Source organism: Tasmannia lanceolata, unplaced genomic scaffold (genome assembly GCF_043159265.1).
Source record: "Tasmannia lanceolata isolate RefF3 unplaced genomic scaffold, GAP_Taslan_0.1 ptg000003l, whole genome shotgun sequence".
Classification (NCBI taxonomy): Eukaryota; Viridiplantae; Streptophyta; class Magnoliopsida; order Canellales; family Winteraceae; genus Tasmannia; species Tasmannia lanceolata.
The window spans coordinates 60,210,288-60,228,147 of NW_027518680.1; the positions used below are offsets into that span (position 1 = coordinate 60,210,288).

The 17,860-nt window shown below is 43.1% G+C and overlaps 1 protein-coding gene across 1 annotated transcript; it reads right to left on the reverse strand.

Annotated features, from left to right (window-relative positions):
* Positions 1 to 98: 98 nt before the first annotated feature.
* On the reverse strand, positions 99 to 17,165 carry LOC143857491 (uncharacterized). Its single transcript, XM_077367923.1, has 6 exons — positions 17,036 to 17,165; positions 16,685 to 16,877; positions 15,846 to 15,916; positions 15,660 to 15,765; positions 6,176 to 6,209; positions 99 to 6,025 (listed from the first exon to the last, which is right to left on the reverse strand). Exon 6 carries the CDS (start codon positions 5,470 to 5,472, stop codon positions 3,025 to 3,027), a length of 2,448 nt encoding a protein of 815 aa, XP_077224038.1. The 5' UTR covers positions 5,473 to 6,025; positions 6,176 to 6,209; positions 15,660 to 15,765; positions 15,846 to 15,916; positions 16,685 to 16,877; positions 17,036 to 17,165; the 3' UTR covers positions 99 to 3,024.
* Between the last annotated feature and the right edge of the window lie 695 nt (positions 17,166 to 17,860).

Consider the following 17,860-nt stretch of genomic DNA (forward strand, 5'->3'; position numbering starts at 1 on the left):
TGTTATATCCAGTCCGGAGTACACAATCCAGTCCGGAGTACAGAATCCGGTCCGGAGTGCGGTTATCCAGTCCGGAGTCCTTTGGGGATAGGTGCGTATCCATACGCGCGTGCTCAATCACATCTTTGCCTGGGAGAATGTGTCCGTCATTAATAAGGGCCACGTGGCGTCATTTGAGTGCCCTCGAGATGCGTGCTTCGCATTTAATGCCCCACCGCCTTTGAAAAGTTATAAAAGGAGGTTTTTACCTCTCATTTTTCACTTTTCACTTTTCATCTTTTCTTCTTCTCTCTTGCTCTGTGAGTTCGGCTTCGTAGTTCGTGGTTGGAGTTGCGCGTGGATCTAGGAGCTCTCTATTCATCGGTATTCTTCTCAGCCCTTCTTTTTTCTATATGTCTGATAGTAGTTCGAGTTCCGAGTCCGGTTCTGAGTCCTCCACCAGTAGTAGCTCAGAACTTAGGCCGATTCTGAAGCCTGGGATGGCTAGTCCGGCCACTAGAGTAGATATTATAGACAGCGACGACGGAGGGGACAAGGACGAAGTGATATTAGATCTGAACGTCACCCCACTCCCGACTGATAGTATCCACCGAGTAGGGGGGAGTGGGGGTAGTGATGCTGCTGAAGCGTCGACAACGTTTCTCCCTAGCCGGGCCGTGGAGGTCATCGCTAGAGCACGGATGGAGGCCAACCCTAAGTATAACATGCGGGCTTTAATTGAGGAAAATCACCTCACCGAGTCCATGCTGGGGGACATTAGAGATAAATATTGTGTGCCTCCAAGATTTGAGCTGAGGGCGGCTATACAGGGAGATAGGGCCTGTAACGAGAGTCAGGACCTCTGTATCTATGAGGAGTCGTTGAGAGCAGGACTTCGATTCCCTTTGCACCCGTTCTTTACAGCGGTGCTCCGATACTACGGACTGGCCCCAGCCCAGGTTGCTCCGAACTCATGGAGGTTACTGACTGGGTTTTTGTACCTTGTCCACGGTCGGCTAGAGAGGAGCGCGACCTTGCCGCTATTCCGTGCTTGTGCACATATGAAGAGACACAAGGAGGGGGGCTGGATTTATATTAGCCAGCGCCCTGATTTGAAAATAATTACTGGCATCCCCTCGTTGATACATGCGTGGAAGAATAGGTTCTTCTACGTCGAGGATAAGGGAGCCAGTGAGGCCTGGCCGGTCCCTTTAGTGTGGGACACTCCGGATACCACCGGATTGAGTCGCAAACCGCTTCTTGAGGGTGAAGATGCGAGGACATTCTCCTTGATGCGGAAGGAGGTTGAACGAACAGGCTTCATCCACTGTTCGGATTTTTCGGGAGAAGAGATGCCGGTCGGACTCGGTATAAGTACCGCGACTCCGGAACGTATGTTGCTAGACTTGTCTCAAAATCTGCTTCTTTTTGTTTATATGCTTCTGACTGCTTGCTTACTTGCAGAGATGAAGAGACAATCAACTTTTGAGAAGATAAGGCAAGGGGCCCAACCAAGGGCGCAAGAAGGGGCTCAATAGGCGCTCCAAGAGTGAAAAAAGAGAAAGCCGGCTGAGCTGGCGAGTCCGGCCCCGTCACGAGACACTGCGCCATCTCCGGCTCAGAGGGCAAAAACCACAGTGAGGCTAGTGGGCCCATTTGCTCAAGGAGGTGGTTCCTCTAAACCTGGTGGTACGTCCACTGGAACTGGAGCTGGAGCCCGTCCTCCCGTGAGGTCGAGTGACAATGTTTTTCGGCCCAATTGGGCCGTTCAGAAGGACGATACCGGGCTGGGCGAGAGTCGAGTCGTGGCTGAGATTGTGAGCAAGTGTCTCCTTGGAAAGGATAAGCAACAGGTTGTCCACGAACCCCCGGCTACTGGCGAAGAGGCGGTGTTCTCTTCACTCTATCAGGTAATGAATTTGTTCACTTTCTGTCCGTCTTTTGCTTTCTTCCTATACTGATGCTTGTCTCTGTCTGTAGATTGGTGTATACTACAACGATCTCAAGGAGAAGAGCAAGAAGTTCTCCGAAGCCATCACCAAATCTGAAGAGGTGAACGGGAAGCTGGCCACTGAGGTCAAGGAGCTCCAAACGAGCATCGGACGGGTGGAAGCGAGAAGAAGCTGCTGATGGAGGATTTGGCCCTAGAGAGGCAGAAGCTGGATAAGGCTGCCGAGGCCATGAGCGCCCAGAGGGAAAGAGCCAAGGAGAGGCAGAATGTCGCAGTGAAGGCGGCTGCAGAGGAGAAAGAGGCCGAGCTCTTCAGCCTGTCGAGTGAGGCTTATAGTCTTGGGTACTACGACTGCCTCCAGGAGCTCCAGGCGTGCAACCCGAACTTGGTGATGGCTAATCTGACTCTTCCTTCTAGGCCGACGATTGTTGACGAGGATCCAGAGGCCCCTGCTGATACTGCTGCTGATGCCGCTGCCGACACTGCCTCTGTCCCGGATATCTCGTAGTATTTTTTGTTTCTTTTTGTAATGGTCTTTGAGACCCCAGGATTCCCATTCCTCCTTTTTTTTTTTGACAGCCTTTTAAGGCTAATTCTGTAATGGTCCTCGAGGCCCCCACATTTGAATCAATGAAATTATACTTGTCCATATTTTTGCTCTTCTGTCCTCCTCCGTCTCTGATAAACTATAGCTGAGTGACTTGCCCGGCTTGCCCCCTGTTTTCAGAGAGTACTTAAGCTTGCCCCCCAGAGAGTACCTAAGTTTTGTGAACTGGGTTTCCAAAGAGTACCCAAGTTTTGTGAACTGGGTTTCCAGAGAGTACCCAAGTTTTGTGAACTGGGTTTCCAGAGAGTACCCAAGTTTTATGAACTGGGTTTCCAGAGAGTACCCAAGTTTACGAACTGGGTTTCCAGAGAGTACCCAAGTTTACGAACTGGGTTTCCAGAGAGTACCCAAGTTTACGAACTGGGTTTCCACAAAGTACTCAAGTTTACGAACTGGGGTTTCCAGAGATAAGTGATAAGAGAAAATCTAGATCTGCAAAAAGAATCATTATTCATATTAACATAAATTTAATTTACAAAATCACCATTCATGCAGGACAATTTGACTTAGTGAGTTGGTGCTGAGTGCTGCTACTGAGAGAGGAGCCGATCAGAGCGACTTTCTCACTATCTTCTCGGCATAGTGGGATGGAGATGAGGTCTTCAACGGGTTGAGTCCCCCTGAGTTCGTCCCTGACATCGAGTAGTTCGATTGGCAGTGATCCCACTGCATTTTTTCCTTTGAGTGCCATCGCATAGCACTCCCTGGATTGGGGTTGATCTCCTCGAACTTCTCCCACACCGTTGGGGGTTATGAACTTCATCTTTTGGTGATAAGCCGAAGCCACTGCACGAATCAGGTTCTGGCCAGGCCGTCCTAGGATAGCATTATAGACCGAAGTGGCCCTTACTACCAGGAAGTTGACCATGGTGAACGCTTGACAAGGTGGCTCTCCGACAAGGACTGGGAGCTCAATCTGTCCTTCTACTTTCACAACCTCTCCGAAGAAGCCAAACAGGTCTGAATTCACCGGCTTCAGGCGGTCGTCACCTATCATCATCTTCTGAAAGGCGTGATAGTATAAGATGTCTGCCGAACTCCCGTTGTCCATGAGGATTTTCTTCACTTCCCAGTTGGCGAGGAGCATGGTTAAAACCAGCGCATCGTCATGGGGCAATATGAGGTTGTCCAAATCTGCATCTGAGAAGGAGATCTCATTCTCTGTTCTTGTCTTCTTGCTAGTCGTGTGCACGGCGTTGACTCGTCGTGCATACGCTTTGCGAGCAGCGGAGGACGTGCCCCCAGCGGCAGGTCCACCCATGATTGTACCCATGACCCCCCTTGGCTGAGATCGTGGCGCCTCTGGCTGCGTACTGGCCGGCTGGGGGGTTTTATTCCGAGCAGGAGACGGCTGTGATCTTCGAGGGCTGCGGCCTTGGGGGCTCTTTTCTCTTCGCTCTTGCCTGCGGCCGTCAGTTCGGATATACTTTTTCAGATAGCCCTGGTCGATCAACTGTTCAATTTCTTCTTTGAGCTGCCAACACTCATCTGTGTCGTGACCGTGGTCCTTATGGAACCGACAGTATTTTGAGGGATCTCTCCTGTTTCCTTTGGAGATCATTCTAGCAGGCCACTTCACGAATTCTTCTTCGCCGATCGCAGCCAATATATGTTTTCTGGACGTGTTGAGAGGTGTGAAGTTCTCTTCTCTTTTTTGCGGAGGTGGAGACTTCTCTCTTCTGGGAGGTTTATCCTCCCTGCGCTGCTTGGTGGGATTTTTCTCTTCAGAGGTTATCCTCCGATTTGAATTAAGAGTTGCCAATGTCTCTTCCACCGTTATATACTCCTCTGCCCCGGTCATGAGGTCTGCCAGTGAGTGCGGATTTTGTCGAGCTATAGCCCGACGAAAATCATTAGACCTGGCACCCGCGAGGAGTGCATTCATAGCTGCTGAGGGATCTAGATTTGGCACCTGAAGTGCCTCCCTGTTGAAGCGGCAGACGAATACTTTCAGGGGCTCATTGTCGTCCTGCCGCAAGGCCATCAGGGATGCTGTTGTTTTCCTCGGCCTACGGCTACTCATGAAGTGGCGGACCAGATCCTCTCCAAAATCATCGAAATTGCTGATGGAGTTCGGTTTGATCCTGGAGTACCAGTCTCTCGCCGCGCCAGTTAGCGTCGTTGGAAACGCTCTGCAAATGAAGCCGTCGGAGGCGCCGTGGAGGAGCATCATTGTTCTGAATGTCTCTAAATGGTCCACGGGGTTAGTGGTCCCGTCGTACTGCGGGACGGTGGGCATTTTAAACCCTCTGGGTGCTGGGGCACCCAGAACATCACCAGTGAACGGCGTTCTGCTCGAGAACGCCCGAGAGGCAGGCCGGCTCTGGTCCTTCGCCAGTTCCTCTATTCGGTGGTCCATCTCCTCCATTCTCTGTAGGAGCGGATCCGTTCTATGTTCCAAGGACCTGATTCTTCCCACAGATTGGCTTGCCGCGGAGCCGGACTGGCTCTCCGGACTCCTTCGACGAGACCGGGACTTCACTGGTGGTGCACGATCTTCATGAGCTCGGCGCCTTTGTGCGGAGCGGGACCGTGGCCTTTGACGGTGGTGAGGCTCTGCTTGAGCATGCCTCACCGCGGGGTGATGGACTTGTCTGGTGGAGTGGTGAGTTCGATCCTCACCATGGCGTGATGACTCTCCCCTGTGGATGTCTGGCCTTTCTTGGACAGATCGCGGAGCTTCTAGAGGAGGTTGCTGAGGAGTCTGAAGTAATTGCTGGTACTGCCCAACGAGAGCTGTCATTTGTTGAAAAAGAGCTTGAACTTGCTCCGGAGTGGGCAGAGGATTCAGGTGTTCTGAGTGAGCAGAGCTCTGCTCGGCTGTAGCAGAAGCTGCTACTACCAGCGAGGCGATTCGCTCGCTCCGGGTCCTGCGAGGCAGCACGGTTTGGGTAGTCCGTGCTGTAGGTATCCGCGCACTCTTGCGCCCTGCCATTTTTTTGAGGTATCTGAGAACGGCTTTTAGTTCTGAGGTCCCACGGATGGCGCCAATCTGTTAGACCGAAAATCGGTAACAGGTACGACAGTGACGTAAGAGCTGAGCTGGATGACCAGAGGAGCTGAGTCCTGAGGGACCGGAGTGAAGGGGAGCGAAGTGGCTGAGTCCTGCTATGAGGGCTGAGTCCTGCACAAGGCAACCGAGGTCAGAAGACCAACCCGGGTTTTACTCCGGACAGGCCCTTCGACACTCAAGTCAGTATGAGCAAGAGTGCAGAGCTGGTCTTAAGAGTTTTGCGTGGAGAGAGGGTTTTTCGCATTATCCCCTGGTTTAAGCTTTGAACCCCTATTTATAGGGGAAAACCTGATGAGGTGTCCAGGACAGGTGTCCTGGACGGGTGGCGGCCTGTGAGAGGCTAGAGTTCACCTGCTCCAGGACAGGTGGTGGCTTGTGAGAGGCTGGAGCTCAACTACTCCAGGACAGGTGGCGGCCCCTGAGAGGCTGGAGTTTTACACCCCATCAAATCCATTCAACTTTGGCAACGGGGTAACTATACAAACAAACAAACGACATCAAAGCTCATCCACAAAACAAACCATCAACATGGAACAATATAGTACATATGATTAGCCAACAAAATTACGGTAACGATATGATACTGAAATACTAAACAAAAAAGTCACCCATCTTCATTCCATACTTTGAAGTATACAAAATCGTCGGCGAACTTCAACCTACAATGATTTTCAACATCTAGATATTATCGTCTCTCAATTTCATATTGAGTACAAAATGGATCATTAACTTAGCATAATTCTTCTAATAACAAATACAAGCACAATTATGCACACACACACACACACACACACACACACATATATATATATATATATATATATATATATATATATATATATATATATAATTGTAGAACCTTCTAACATTCAGTCCCTCTACAGATCAGAGAGTTAGGATCAACCTATGGAAATGATTTTTGGGGCACAACCTATTTAGGCTGTGGCCCATCTAATGGACGGTTTGGATCATCCTATGGTGCGGTCCATATCGTACTTATAATATAACGGAGGAGTGTGATCATCAAAATACAGTAGTGCTGATAACATTTCCCCAAAAAATTAAGCAATTCCATCCATAATGTATGTGGTTGGGTAAATGTAGAAATCACTTATGTAAAGAATTAAATACCCCTTTTCTCATATTACTAAACATAAAACAGAGAAGAGGATCAAGAAAAAGATGATGAGAAAGCGAGGAAAGACGAGAATAAGTAGTGCAAGTGACAGTACATGGTGGAGGCGTCAGTAAATTTGAGGGTGGGAATCTTCGTGTGGGGATTTCAGGTGGTATAACCATCTGAGATGGGCATTTTCTTAATAGCCCCATATACTACAAAATTTCTTCATTGTATCCGTCAGTCCATAGGGAAGACCAATGTATAGAGAAGACCAATGTTTGCAGCGTAATGGAGCAAAAATCTAGCAAGCTTTTTGGTGGGTATGGGGGTTTTGTGAAATTTGACATGAAAATTAATGTCGTGTGACATGAAAGTTAAATTCTAAGTGCCTTGACATTGCAGATCTTGAAGATCGGCTTCCACACAAAAGAGATTTCACTAGTAGATGTTCTTTTGGTGAATGTGTTCTCTAGTCATCCTCATTACTGGATATCACAGATGTACACATATAGTGGTACGACCAAGGAAGGATATCTTGTTAGAGTAATTAGGTCAAGCAAGAGATTGCTTGAAGCATTACACCCAAGGTATCTAATTTGGAATACCAAGTTTGTTGCCTCCAGCCCCTATATATATTAGATACACTAGAATTTTAATAGGTTAGTGGGCTCTAGCCCAAATAGGCCCACTACACCGGTCCATTATCTTATTGGGCTTATATTAGAACATACATGTGTTATATTATATACCCAACAATCTCCTCCTATGTTCTACATATAGCACAATCCAATAGATAGATAGTGTAAGGTTCAAAACAAAATATTGAATCATCCACATCACCATATGGTCTATATCATAAAAGATCTGTAATCCAACTGAAAACATGAATCCTTTTATGACAAACCAAGAGTTTTAGATATACAACAAGCTAAACTCAACCAAAAGGTAGTTTCACATATAAGTCAACCCCACTGATCTTGGATGAATTCATTCATCAGGTATGATTCTCATCGAGATCCAAAATAAAGTTCCACAAAAAAGTAAACTCTATGCATACTGAAATGTAAGCATAGTCTTTATGACTTTAGAAGATTTACTCATCAAGTAAGTCATCTTCATCAAAGTCCAAATCAAGATAAGCTCCTCATTTTTCGCCAATCCCTGTGAATTACCAAATATGGATTTTATGAAAATGAATCCAATCATTTGTGTAAAACACTAAAGTATCTAGTTCTACCTGAAGAAGAACTTAGTACAATTCAAAATGACTGAAAAAGTATCAGTATCACTCTCACCATAAGCATCATTGTCAAGTTTCAATAAAGAACAAGACCTAAACAGCTTCTTTTGCAAATAATCATTCCTAATTGTCAAGTTTCATTAAAGAACAAGACCAAATAGTTTCTTTTGCAAAGAACCATTTCATGTTTCTTTTTGGAATGTTACAGTCATCTTATCCATATTTGAGTTAAGCTGTATCATCAAGTTTGGAATGTACAACCTTTTCCAAAAAGGACATGTCATCAAATGTGGAATGACACACAACAACTGTAAACATCGTCGAAACATATCAAGTGCCTATCTTGGCCAAAAGGGAGATTCGAAGATTCAAAATAACATGGATGTAGGTTAAGTCCTGTCTATACAGACTTTAACCCCATCTCCCCCACAGTTTTGAATATTCGATCTTTGGTCAATCCCTTTGTGAGAGCATCGGCCATATTATCCTTCGATCTCATATCAATCAAAGTGATAATCCTATGTTCAATGAGATAATTCAGCATGGCATGTTTCAGCCTACAATGTCTCCTCTTACCATTAAAGAATGAGTTCGTCACAACCATAGATGTAGCTTGAATATCACAGAACACACTGAAGGATCTAATCCTTAACGGGGTCAGTGGAATGTCCATAACCATAATTAGATTCTTTTTCTCTTCTACTTCATTTGCAACTGAAGTGAGAGCATAAAGTTCCAATTCGACTTCCACACAACAGCAGTAGATTTGCTGTGCCCTAATTCTGATCCCCATGACATATCAGAATATTCTTCCAGGATAGGAGGATGGCCATTATAACATAGAGCATACCTTGAGTACCCTTAAGCTATCTCAGCAGCCTCATAAGGGCATCCCAGTGCTCATGGCCAGGATTACTAGTGAAACGACTCAGCATGTCAACTGTAAAGGCTATGTCTGGCCTAGTGCAACTCATAGCATATATGAGACTACCAATCAGTTTATAATAATCTAACTGATTCACACTGTCTCCTTCATTAGAGATCAGCTTCTTGGTATAATCAAATGGTGTCTCAATCGGTTTACACTCACTGTATCCCCATGTAGAAAGTAGTTTTTCAATATACTAGGCTTGGCTAAGAGTAATCCCTTGCCTTTTAAAACTTAATTTCATACCAAGAATGGTGTCAACCACACCAAGATCTTTCATGTCGAATTCTTTAGCCAAAGTGGTTTTCACGTCACTCACTACAGAGAGATCGGAACCAAGAATTAACATATCGTCTACATACAAGCAAATAATCGCAACCTTATTCGACACAGAACGAAAGTAAAGGCATTTATCGGAGTAACTGGTCTGAAAATCAAAGCTCTTTACTACCTTGTCAAATTTTTGATGCCACAATTTAGGTGCTTGTTTAAGACCATAACAAACTTTGTATAATCACATACAAATATCTACTTGCAGCCCGTAGTCTTAGCCCCTTTTGGCAAATCGACTAGCTGTCAAGTTAGATTTTCTAACAGAGAGCTCATTTCAGCATGAATGGCTTCTGCCCACAACATAGAGTCCCTAGATCTCATCACGTCCTGATAGGATGATGGATCATTCTCCAATTGGTAGGTCACAAAGTCCTCACCAAATTCTTGGGTACTCTATCACATGGAGGAGCATATAGAGATTTAGGATGTGATTTGCAGTCAAAGCTGCCTCTCCCCAAATGCAACTAGGCATGCCAGCTAACATTAACATGGAGTTGAACATTTAAGTTAACGTCATGTTCTTACACTCAACTATGCCAATTGATTGAGGCGAGAGAGGAGCAGTAGTTTCAAGGATTACGCCCTGAGAGGCACAGAATTCCTTGAACCCTGTCAATGTGTATCTTCTCCTTCTCTATCACCCCTAACTCTCACACTTGTCAAATTTAATGGACATATATAATGGTATCTTATGAGTGATAGTAAGGTGGACCATTTTCTAATAGTGCACATGTCCCAATTGGTAGTGTAACAACTTAGGATCAATGAGCGGTGAACTATCATAATTAACAGTCTCATGTTCTAAACTCAAACCATACATACCATCTATCAAATATGCACAATCAAAATAGTACGAGTTAACAATCAAAGTTACTCTACCACACATAAATGAAGTACATATGCCAGCATAGTCTAAAAGCATAGTCTAAAAGACTAATAGAAATTAAATTCTTTTGAAGAGCAAGAACTACTTTAACAATTTTTAAAGTTAGTATTTATCCTGAAGAAAGGACCAAGTTCGCAGTACCAGCGTGAGGCATCTCTACCTCTACTCCACTGGCCACTGTAACGGTCTCTTTCGCGGCAACAACATCAACTAGTAGTTTTTTGGAGTTGCAAATATGACAAGTGGCTCCTGTATCTAATCACCAATCTGAAGAAGTACTGGCCTTACTGTTACCCAACATAGCAACAAAACTCTTAGGCGCAGTCTTACCCACCATCATATGAGCGTCCTTTTGTGGTGTGTCAGATTTAGCCTTCTTAGGGTGTTTACACACTGCAGCAAAGTGACCCCATTTCCCACAGTTGTGGCACTTGCCCTTCTTTTTCTGAAATATAGTCTTTTTGGCCTCCAACTTGAGATGTTCACTTTTAAGTGACTTGGATTTTCGAGGAAATTTCTTGGGATATATTACCGCATTAGCAGCAGACTGTTGCTGTCTAACCATCTCCAAGTTATTCCTGGCTCGATTCTCATCTTCGATTCAAATGAATCGTTTGAGATCATCCAGTCCCACTTGCACATTTTTTCGATACATTTCAGTTTTAAAAGAGTGTCATGCAGATGATAACTTATATATGATTGCACCCACAAGAAACGAGTCACAGACTACTATTTTTCATTATGCAACTTAGATCTCAAATTCTCTAGATCAGTTATTTGAGGAGTGATTTTCGTGTCCTCTTGAAACTTGAAATCCATGAATTTGTCCACAAGATGGGTCTTGGACAATTCCTCCTCCTTCTTGAATTGAGCATCTAAGTTGTCACATAGGTCTTTAGCAGTGTTATATTTACTAGATGTTTCTGCAAGACGATCTGAAAGGCAATTCAACAAGTAGTCTTTGCAGAAATCCTCATCTTCAAGCCATTGAGATTCATCAACTTCTTCATCCGTCTCAGCAAAGGTACTCAAAACGGTGTAAAAACAATTCATGTATGTCAGACCGAATTGAATCTTTCGCTTCCAGGAATTAAACTCAGATCCACCAAAGGATTGAAGTTTGACCATCTCAAACGGCATAGGGTTCTTTTCCATTGTATATTTAAAAGGAAATAAAAATTGGAAAGAGTGCACCTGATTGGCGAATCGCGAGAACCCAATCCAAGTCGAATCCAAGAACTGAACCGTGTGAACCGCCAGCAAATCCAAGAGAAATTTGGGACCAACGATTCCTCCACCAAATTATTCCGTTGAATATTCAGCCCCATGGGATGCGGCCAAAAAAGATTTTCGAGGAGACAACGCTACCTCCAAAAGAAATTGGCCAACAAGCTTTGAAAGTTATTCAACCGACAAGCTTTGGAAAAAATGGGCCAACAAGGGTTTACAATATCAACTTGACATCAAGTGATTTGGGCCACCACTTAATTTGGCTTTGAAAGGTTCTCTGCCACCACCAAGAACCAAGATGTTCTGATTTTTGCAACTGCTGTGAGAACCCAAACTGCCCCAAACCCCAAAGTGAGATACTCCAAAACAAATCTCACTCCTCAAGAAATCAAGGAGACAACGATGGAGATGCTCCAAATTCATGAGATCCAAACGGCGGCAAGAGGTTCAACCTACGGCAGTGAGTTCAAACGAGAGAGACCAAAATACAGCAGATCCGAGGAAGAAGATGGCCGTCGGTGGTTTCTCCTCCTCTCTCACACCGTGAAGGAAGCGAGTCAGCCAATAAAGCAAGCTAAAAACAAGGGAATCAATCCCACGGCTGATAAGGTTTCTGTGAGAGATGAAACCCACGGCCAAATTGATTCCAACGAGCGTTTTTTATTCAAACCAACTTCAACAGATAAAAATGAGGGTAAATTCTTGTATCTCTCCCACAAACTTCTTCCACAGATGGTGCGGCTATTTTTCTTTCGAGGGTTTCAATGAGTCAAAACCCTAACCCGTGAGATAGAAGAACTCGAAGGTTTCAAAGTTTCAACACAAACGTGACCTGCTGCCGCGTGCTTGAGAGAGACTCAAACGATGAGAGTTCTCCTCCTCCTACTGCCGTAGCGTAGATTAGATCAAACCCTTTTCGAAAAGATTTTGTTTCCTGCTGCTTCGAGTTGGATTCGAACAAGAAATCAAAAATGAAAATCGAAGAAGAAGCGAGAGATCTCCTTTTGTGTGTTGAATCGTGAGATTCCTGCGAGAATCAACTGGTCGGAGGTGGAACCAGAGGACCGGCGGCAAAGATCGGCATATTTTCTTCAAGATTTTCTCTTGTTGCTGTGAGGAATCCCAAAAATACTTGTTGTAATCCCCCAATACAGCGGCCCTAATTTGCTATCACAAAAGCCGAGATTTCCCCTCCTCAGCAAACGGTTTCTCGGCCGGGGGGGGGGGAAGTTACCCAACGCCCCAATCAAAACCGATGTAGTTAGAGAAGCAGAGAGATCCGACCAAGGATTTTGAGTGAAAAATCAACCAATTAAAAAAAATTAGGGTTTAATGCTTCAAGATTGTTAGAGTAATTAGGTCAAGCAAGAGGTTGCTTGAAGCATTACACCCAAGGTATCTAATTTGGAATACCAAGTTTGTTGCCTCCAGCCCCTATATATATTAGATACACTAGGGTTTTAACAGGTTAGTGGGCTCTAGCCCAAATAGGCCCACTACACCAGTCCATTATCTTACTGGGCTTATATTAGAACATACATGGGTTATATTATATACCCAACATATCTCTTATTCCATCTTCCAATCCTAGACTCTATCCACTAGACAGTTGGATCCTAAATTCCTAATCAAGAGGATATAGGCCCACATCTGTTACAGGAAATGCCTAATTGCCCATGTAGTTCAAATCTTCCCTTGGTCATACTAAAGTGATCCGGCCTTGCCTTCTTACCATAATTAAACTTTCCAATGATTTAATTTTTTTTATTTATGCATGACCTTATATTTCATTATATTGCTATTCTCAACTCAACTCAACAAAGCCTTTGTCCCAAACTAGTTGGGGTAGGCTAAATGAATCCTTTAGAAAAAATTCATAAAGAAGGTAAAAGGAATCTACCCGGGCTCTAATCCTGTATCTAGTTGGATTCTTCTACGTGGATCATTATATTGCTATTATTAAGCATAGATGTGGGGCTGTCCACATCACCTACGGCACACCATCACCTCACCACTAACCCTTTGCTTGGCTATGATTTCCATTTTGACCTTTAGCGAACTTTTGACGTATCAAATCTTGTCCATTTGTCTTCATTTTGGTGTCATTAGAAAGGTTTTTCGATTACCTACCTAACGGGCCCAATATGACACAATTTGGACATGATTTGAGGAAGTTATGAATGATTTATAAGCATAGCACATATTTATGAAGGGATTTCTATTTTCGGATGGTTCAGTTATAAGTGGGGGTATTTAAGTCATCATTTAATGACTTAAGCAAAATGATTTCGTTGGTCATTATTAACGTGTGAAAAGATCTTAGTTGCCCAGAAAAACAAGGCCCATCAAAGAATTTATAAAAGGGAGGCCAATAGGGGGGACAAAAATCTCCAACTTGGAGAAATCATGATCCTCACCACCATGCACCACCCAACCAGGCGTGTGATGCAAAGTGAAAAAGAGTAAGGATTTCTCCCTCCTTTTCCCTTTCATCTTTCTCATCCCGTCATTCTTCTTCTCTTCTTTCTTATCCCTCTCCTCCCCTTGTTCTCCTCTCCCTTTTCCTCATCTCCTTTTCTCTCCCCACCCCAAATTCTCTCCTCTATTCATGCTTCTGCCCTCTTTACATTCGTGCGGCAGATTGCAATCCATGACTACATTTGGTCCTTTGATCCTCCTTTTCATCACTTCCTTTTCTTCCTCTCCGCTCACCCTCTTTTTTGTCCCTATAGTTTTAGGGGTGGCTGTGCCAAGATTTAGATGTTATTCATCATAACAGTCCCTTTTTCCACAATATTTTGCTTTGGTCTACACTTTCTTGGGATCCTGTTCTACCATATGTTGTCCGGAGATTGCACAACTAATCTCCATACCGTATTTTGCCCTCATTGGCTCTCCTATTTAGCGACAGCTACAATCTATTTGGACCGATCGACTTCCCGAGTGCTGCACAAATTCTATTGGGACCCTTCGCGCGAGATATCAGGAGATGTACATACCTACTAGTGAGATCTGACAGCTTATGATATTCAACCCATTGGAACTTATGTTCTGAATCACCGACACCCTTGGCCTTAGACTTTTATCCTTACCTTATTCCATCCATTGCTTTCCCTATGTAGGAGGCTAGTTTTGGTCATCAACGTATTACATTATTTTTGAGATCGTGTTTAGACCATCGAAATGTTGCTACCCGTTCATATGTTTATTTTTGTTGGATCTGAAGTTTATTGGCAATGACTATTTGAGTAGCATTATGACTTATTGTTGGAATTGGGGCTGTTCATTCGGTTATAACCAAACCGAATGAACCGAAATGAAATAACCGAAAAAATTTCGGTTAGCTAAATCTGACAACCGAAACAAGCAGCGTTTCATCAACAACATCAGGATATTATAACATCAAGGGATATTCATCATCAAAATTCGTTAGCGTGCTCAAATCATAGGATTCTATTTTCCTATGGGAATTTCAAGTGGAGGTTTTCATTTTTCATATTGGGGATTTTTATTGTAATCAAACGTATATTGATTTTCAATCCATATACGTTTGAGGGGGGGGGGGAGGGCATGGTAGAATATGTGAGATCCACCATTGGATTAGATGTAGATCTCACCGTTAGATCTTCTTGTGGGAGATTAGGGAAGTTGTTTAATGAGGCAACCCACTAGAATAGGCAGCTAGATTTAATTAGTAAGTAGATTAAATTAGAATATTCCATCATTATCTCTTTCCATAGTCTGCTTGATCTCTTTCTATGTTTATCATGTATGTGCTCAATATAAGCACACCTTGAGCTCTATTGTAAATCATTCAAGATTAGTGAAAATCTCCAAAATTCTTCATCTCGAGTTCAAACCTCCCGGATAGCAAAAATCCACATGCGATGGTCAGCCCAAAGTGGGACCACATGTGCCACGTGTTTGCCAAGTGGGCCACACGTGTGGGGGAGTGTTAAAGTATAAAAGATAAATAATACCTTTCTCCAACAGCTTAAGCTTTTGGAGAAGTTGGTAAGTTAACATCATGTATATATAACCTCCATGTGCTTGGTATCAAATGAGAGAGAAAATCTTGCAAGCAGATCAACAAAAAGAATTTTCCAAAAACCATTTAAGTGTAACTTCAGCTTCCGAACAACTTTTCCGAGTTAAATAACAAATTCCTAGTAATCAAGAGCATCAAACGGAAGGCATTGATCTTTGAAAGAGTCAGTTTGGTGACACTTCTATTCCACGAACAACGAACAAGGATTGTCAACAAGTTTACATAGAAGAGAAAGGAAATATCACCAATGACAGAAAAATTCAATTCGTAAAAATTGAATAGCGAAAACACATGGAAAGAGAAGAGCCCATCATCCTCACTTACCTCTTGAATCTTATTCTCTCTGAAAGCTTGATTTCCATTCTGCACTACATCATGCACTTTTTTTAATGTCTCCAATGAAATGCCCCCCCTCGGCATCGTCCATCTCCTGCTTTCCAAAAGAATTTCCTTCTCCTTTAGAATCCGAAATTTTTAGCATAAAGAGAGAAAAGAAAAGGTTATACAGACCGAAGGAAACTCCTCAACTTCGTCGAATCCAACGGAGCTCTCTTTGGCGATTAAATCCATTCGTTTTTTAGCTGCGGAGAGAGCGAGTGTGTGTGAGAGAGAGAATACATGAAGCCATAACAATAAGGGAAATTCCATGCACTTTAATGCAAAACTAGGGTGTCAATATTAAAATGAGGGGGTTATGGATATAAGCTCCCTCAGTATTATATGCAATAAAATGACTCGATTTCACATCCATTCCCACTAAGTGTGTCGCCCAAAATCAGCCCAATCACTTAGGAGAGACCGAGGTGAAACAGCCTCGTAAAGTACTAGCAAGACAGCCCATTTGATGCACGGGGTGACGAAGTAAGAACCGAGAACAGAGTTTTTAGTGAAAGTACTATTACTATAATCAAATAAGATTAATTACATACAAGGTTTTCAATTCATGCGAAATCCCAAATTTTGGATTTCGGTCAAGACCGAAACCGAAATTGGCGAAATATACCAAATTTCGGTCGAAATTTCGGAAACTTCGGTGAAATTTTTTAATTTTTTTATTGCTTTACCAAATTTCAGCCGAAATTACCGAAATTTTGGCTTTCGTGTATTCGAAATTTCGTGTCTCTCTACCGAAATTTCGGTTTCGGCTAGGTTCGAAATTACCCCCAAACCGAAATTTAAAACCTTGATTATATATAGCATAGAACATTAATAAAACAGAAAATAGTTCTCGGAATGGCGTTCATGGAAGAATAACAATTCAATTAAGATCACAATGTAGAAATTAAGGAAAAAAAATGAGAAAAAAAATTGAAAGAGAGGAGGAGAAGAAAAAAAGAAGTTAATTATACCAATCTGTTTAGGAAGAACAATCCAGTCGGGCTTGGACGTCAAGGGCATTTGCATCAAGGGCTTTTGAATCAAGGACTTGTGCATAAAGGGCTTGTGAGTCGAAGTTTCTTGAACTTTCTCTTTCCCTGTCTCTACTTTTATAGCAAATGGGTTTTTGCCAGGCAAAAATTGAAAAATGTCATCGAGATTGTCCTGTGCATTAGAGGAAGGAAAGAAGAAGAAAAATAAGAGAGGATGCTCGACCTCTTCGATTTCTTTTAATCACAAACATCAAATAATGATAACTGTGTCGACAGAAAACCCTACACGTTAATTTAAAAGGAGAGAAATTAACAAGAGGCTATACAAACCCAAGGTAAATTTCTAGCCGTCCCCTTTGGAGAGAGAGGAGCCATTCTTTCACAGAGGGAGAGGGAGAAGAAGAACGAAACTGTCGCCCGAAACTTGCGACAGCCAACTCTAGTGTATTTATGAGTTATGAATTATAATATTTCACGCTAAGGGGCTGTCCGAATTAAAACAGGGGAATATAAACATTACCCGTTTTTTTTTTTTGTCATTAACGTAACGTGCCAATATAATTCCTTATATTGCTTACTAAACTTACTACTAGTGGGACCTATACGGCGATGCACGGGCAAAAAGTTAATTTAGATTGGAAAGAAATTGAAAGTTGATTGAGCTAAAATGATATTTAACAACATATAGAATGGGGTACAAATTTATAAGAATGATTTGAAGTTGATTGAGCTAAAATGATATTTAACAACATATAGAATGGGCTACAAATTTATAAGAATGATTTGTGTTGGAAAATTATGCTGTGGATATGGTGGAAATAAGAAAAGAAGAGATGCTTAAAGGCGCGATGTCGCTTTCCTTAAGACAATATTCACCCCTACCAGTAAGTGTGCAAGGGGTACCACGAATATACCTCCAAGATAAAATGAAGCCCGGTGTAATCACCACCAAGATGTCTGTTGACGCTTTGCACTAAGTGGAAACAGACCTAAGAATCACCTTCGGTTGTAACAAGTATTTGAGACCCAGATATGGTGGAAATAAGAAAAGAAGAGATGCTTCAAGGCGCGATGTCGCTTTCCTTAAGACAATATTCACCCACACCAGTAAGTGTGCAAGGGGTACCACGAATATGCCTCCAAGATAAAATGAAG

Bases quoted from the DNA above. Each gene is read 5' to 3' on its own strand.
- LOC143857491 (XM_077367923.1), bottom strand. From the start codon at position 5,472: ATGGCAGGGCGCAAGAGTGCGCGGATACCTACAGCACGGACTACCCAA.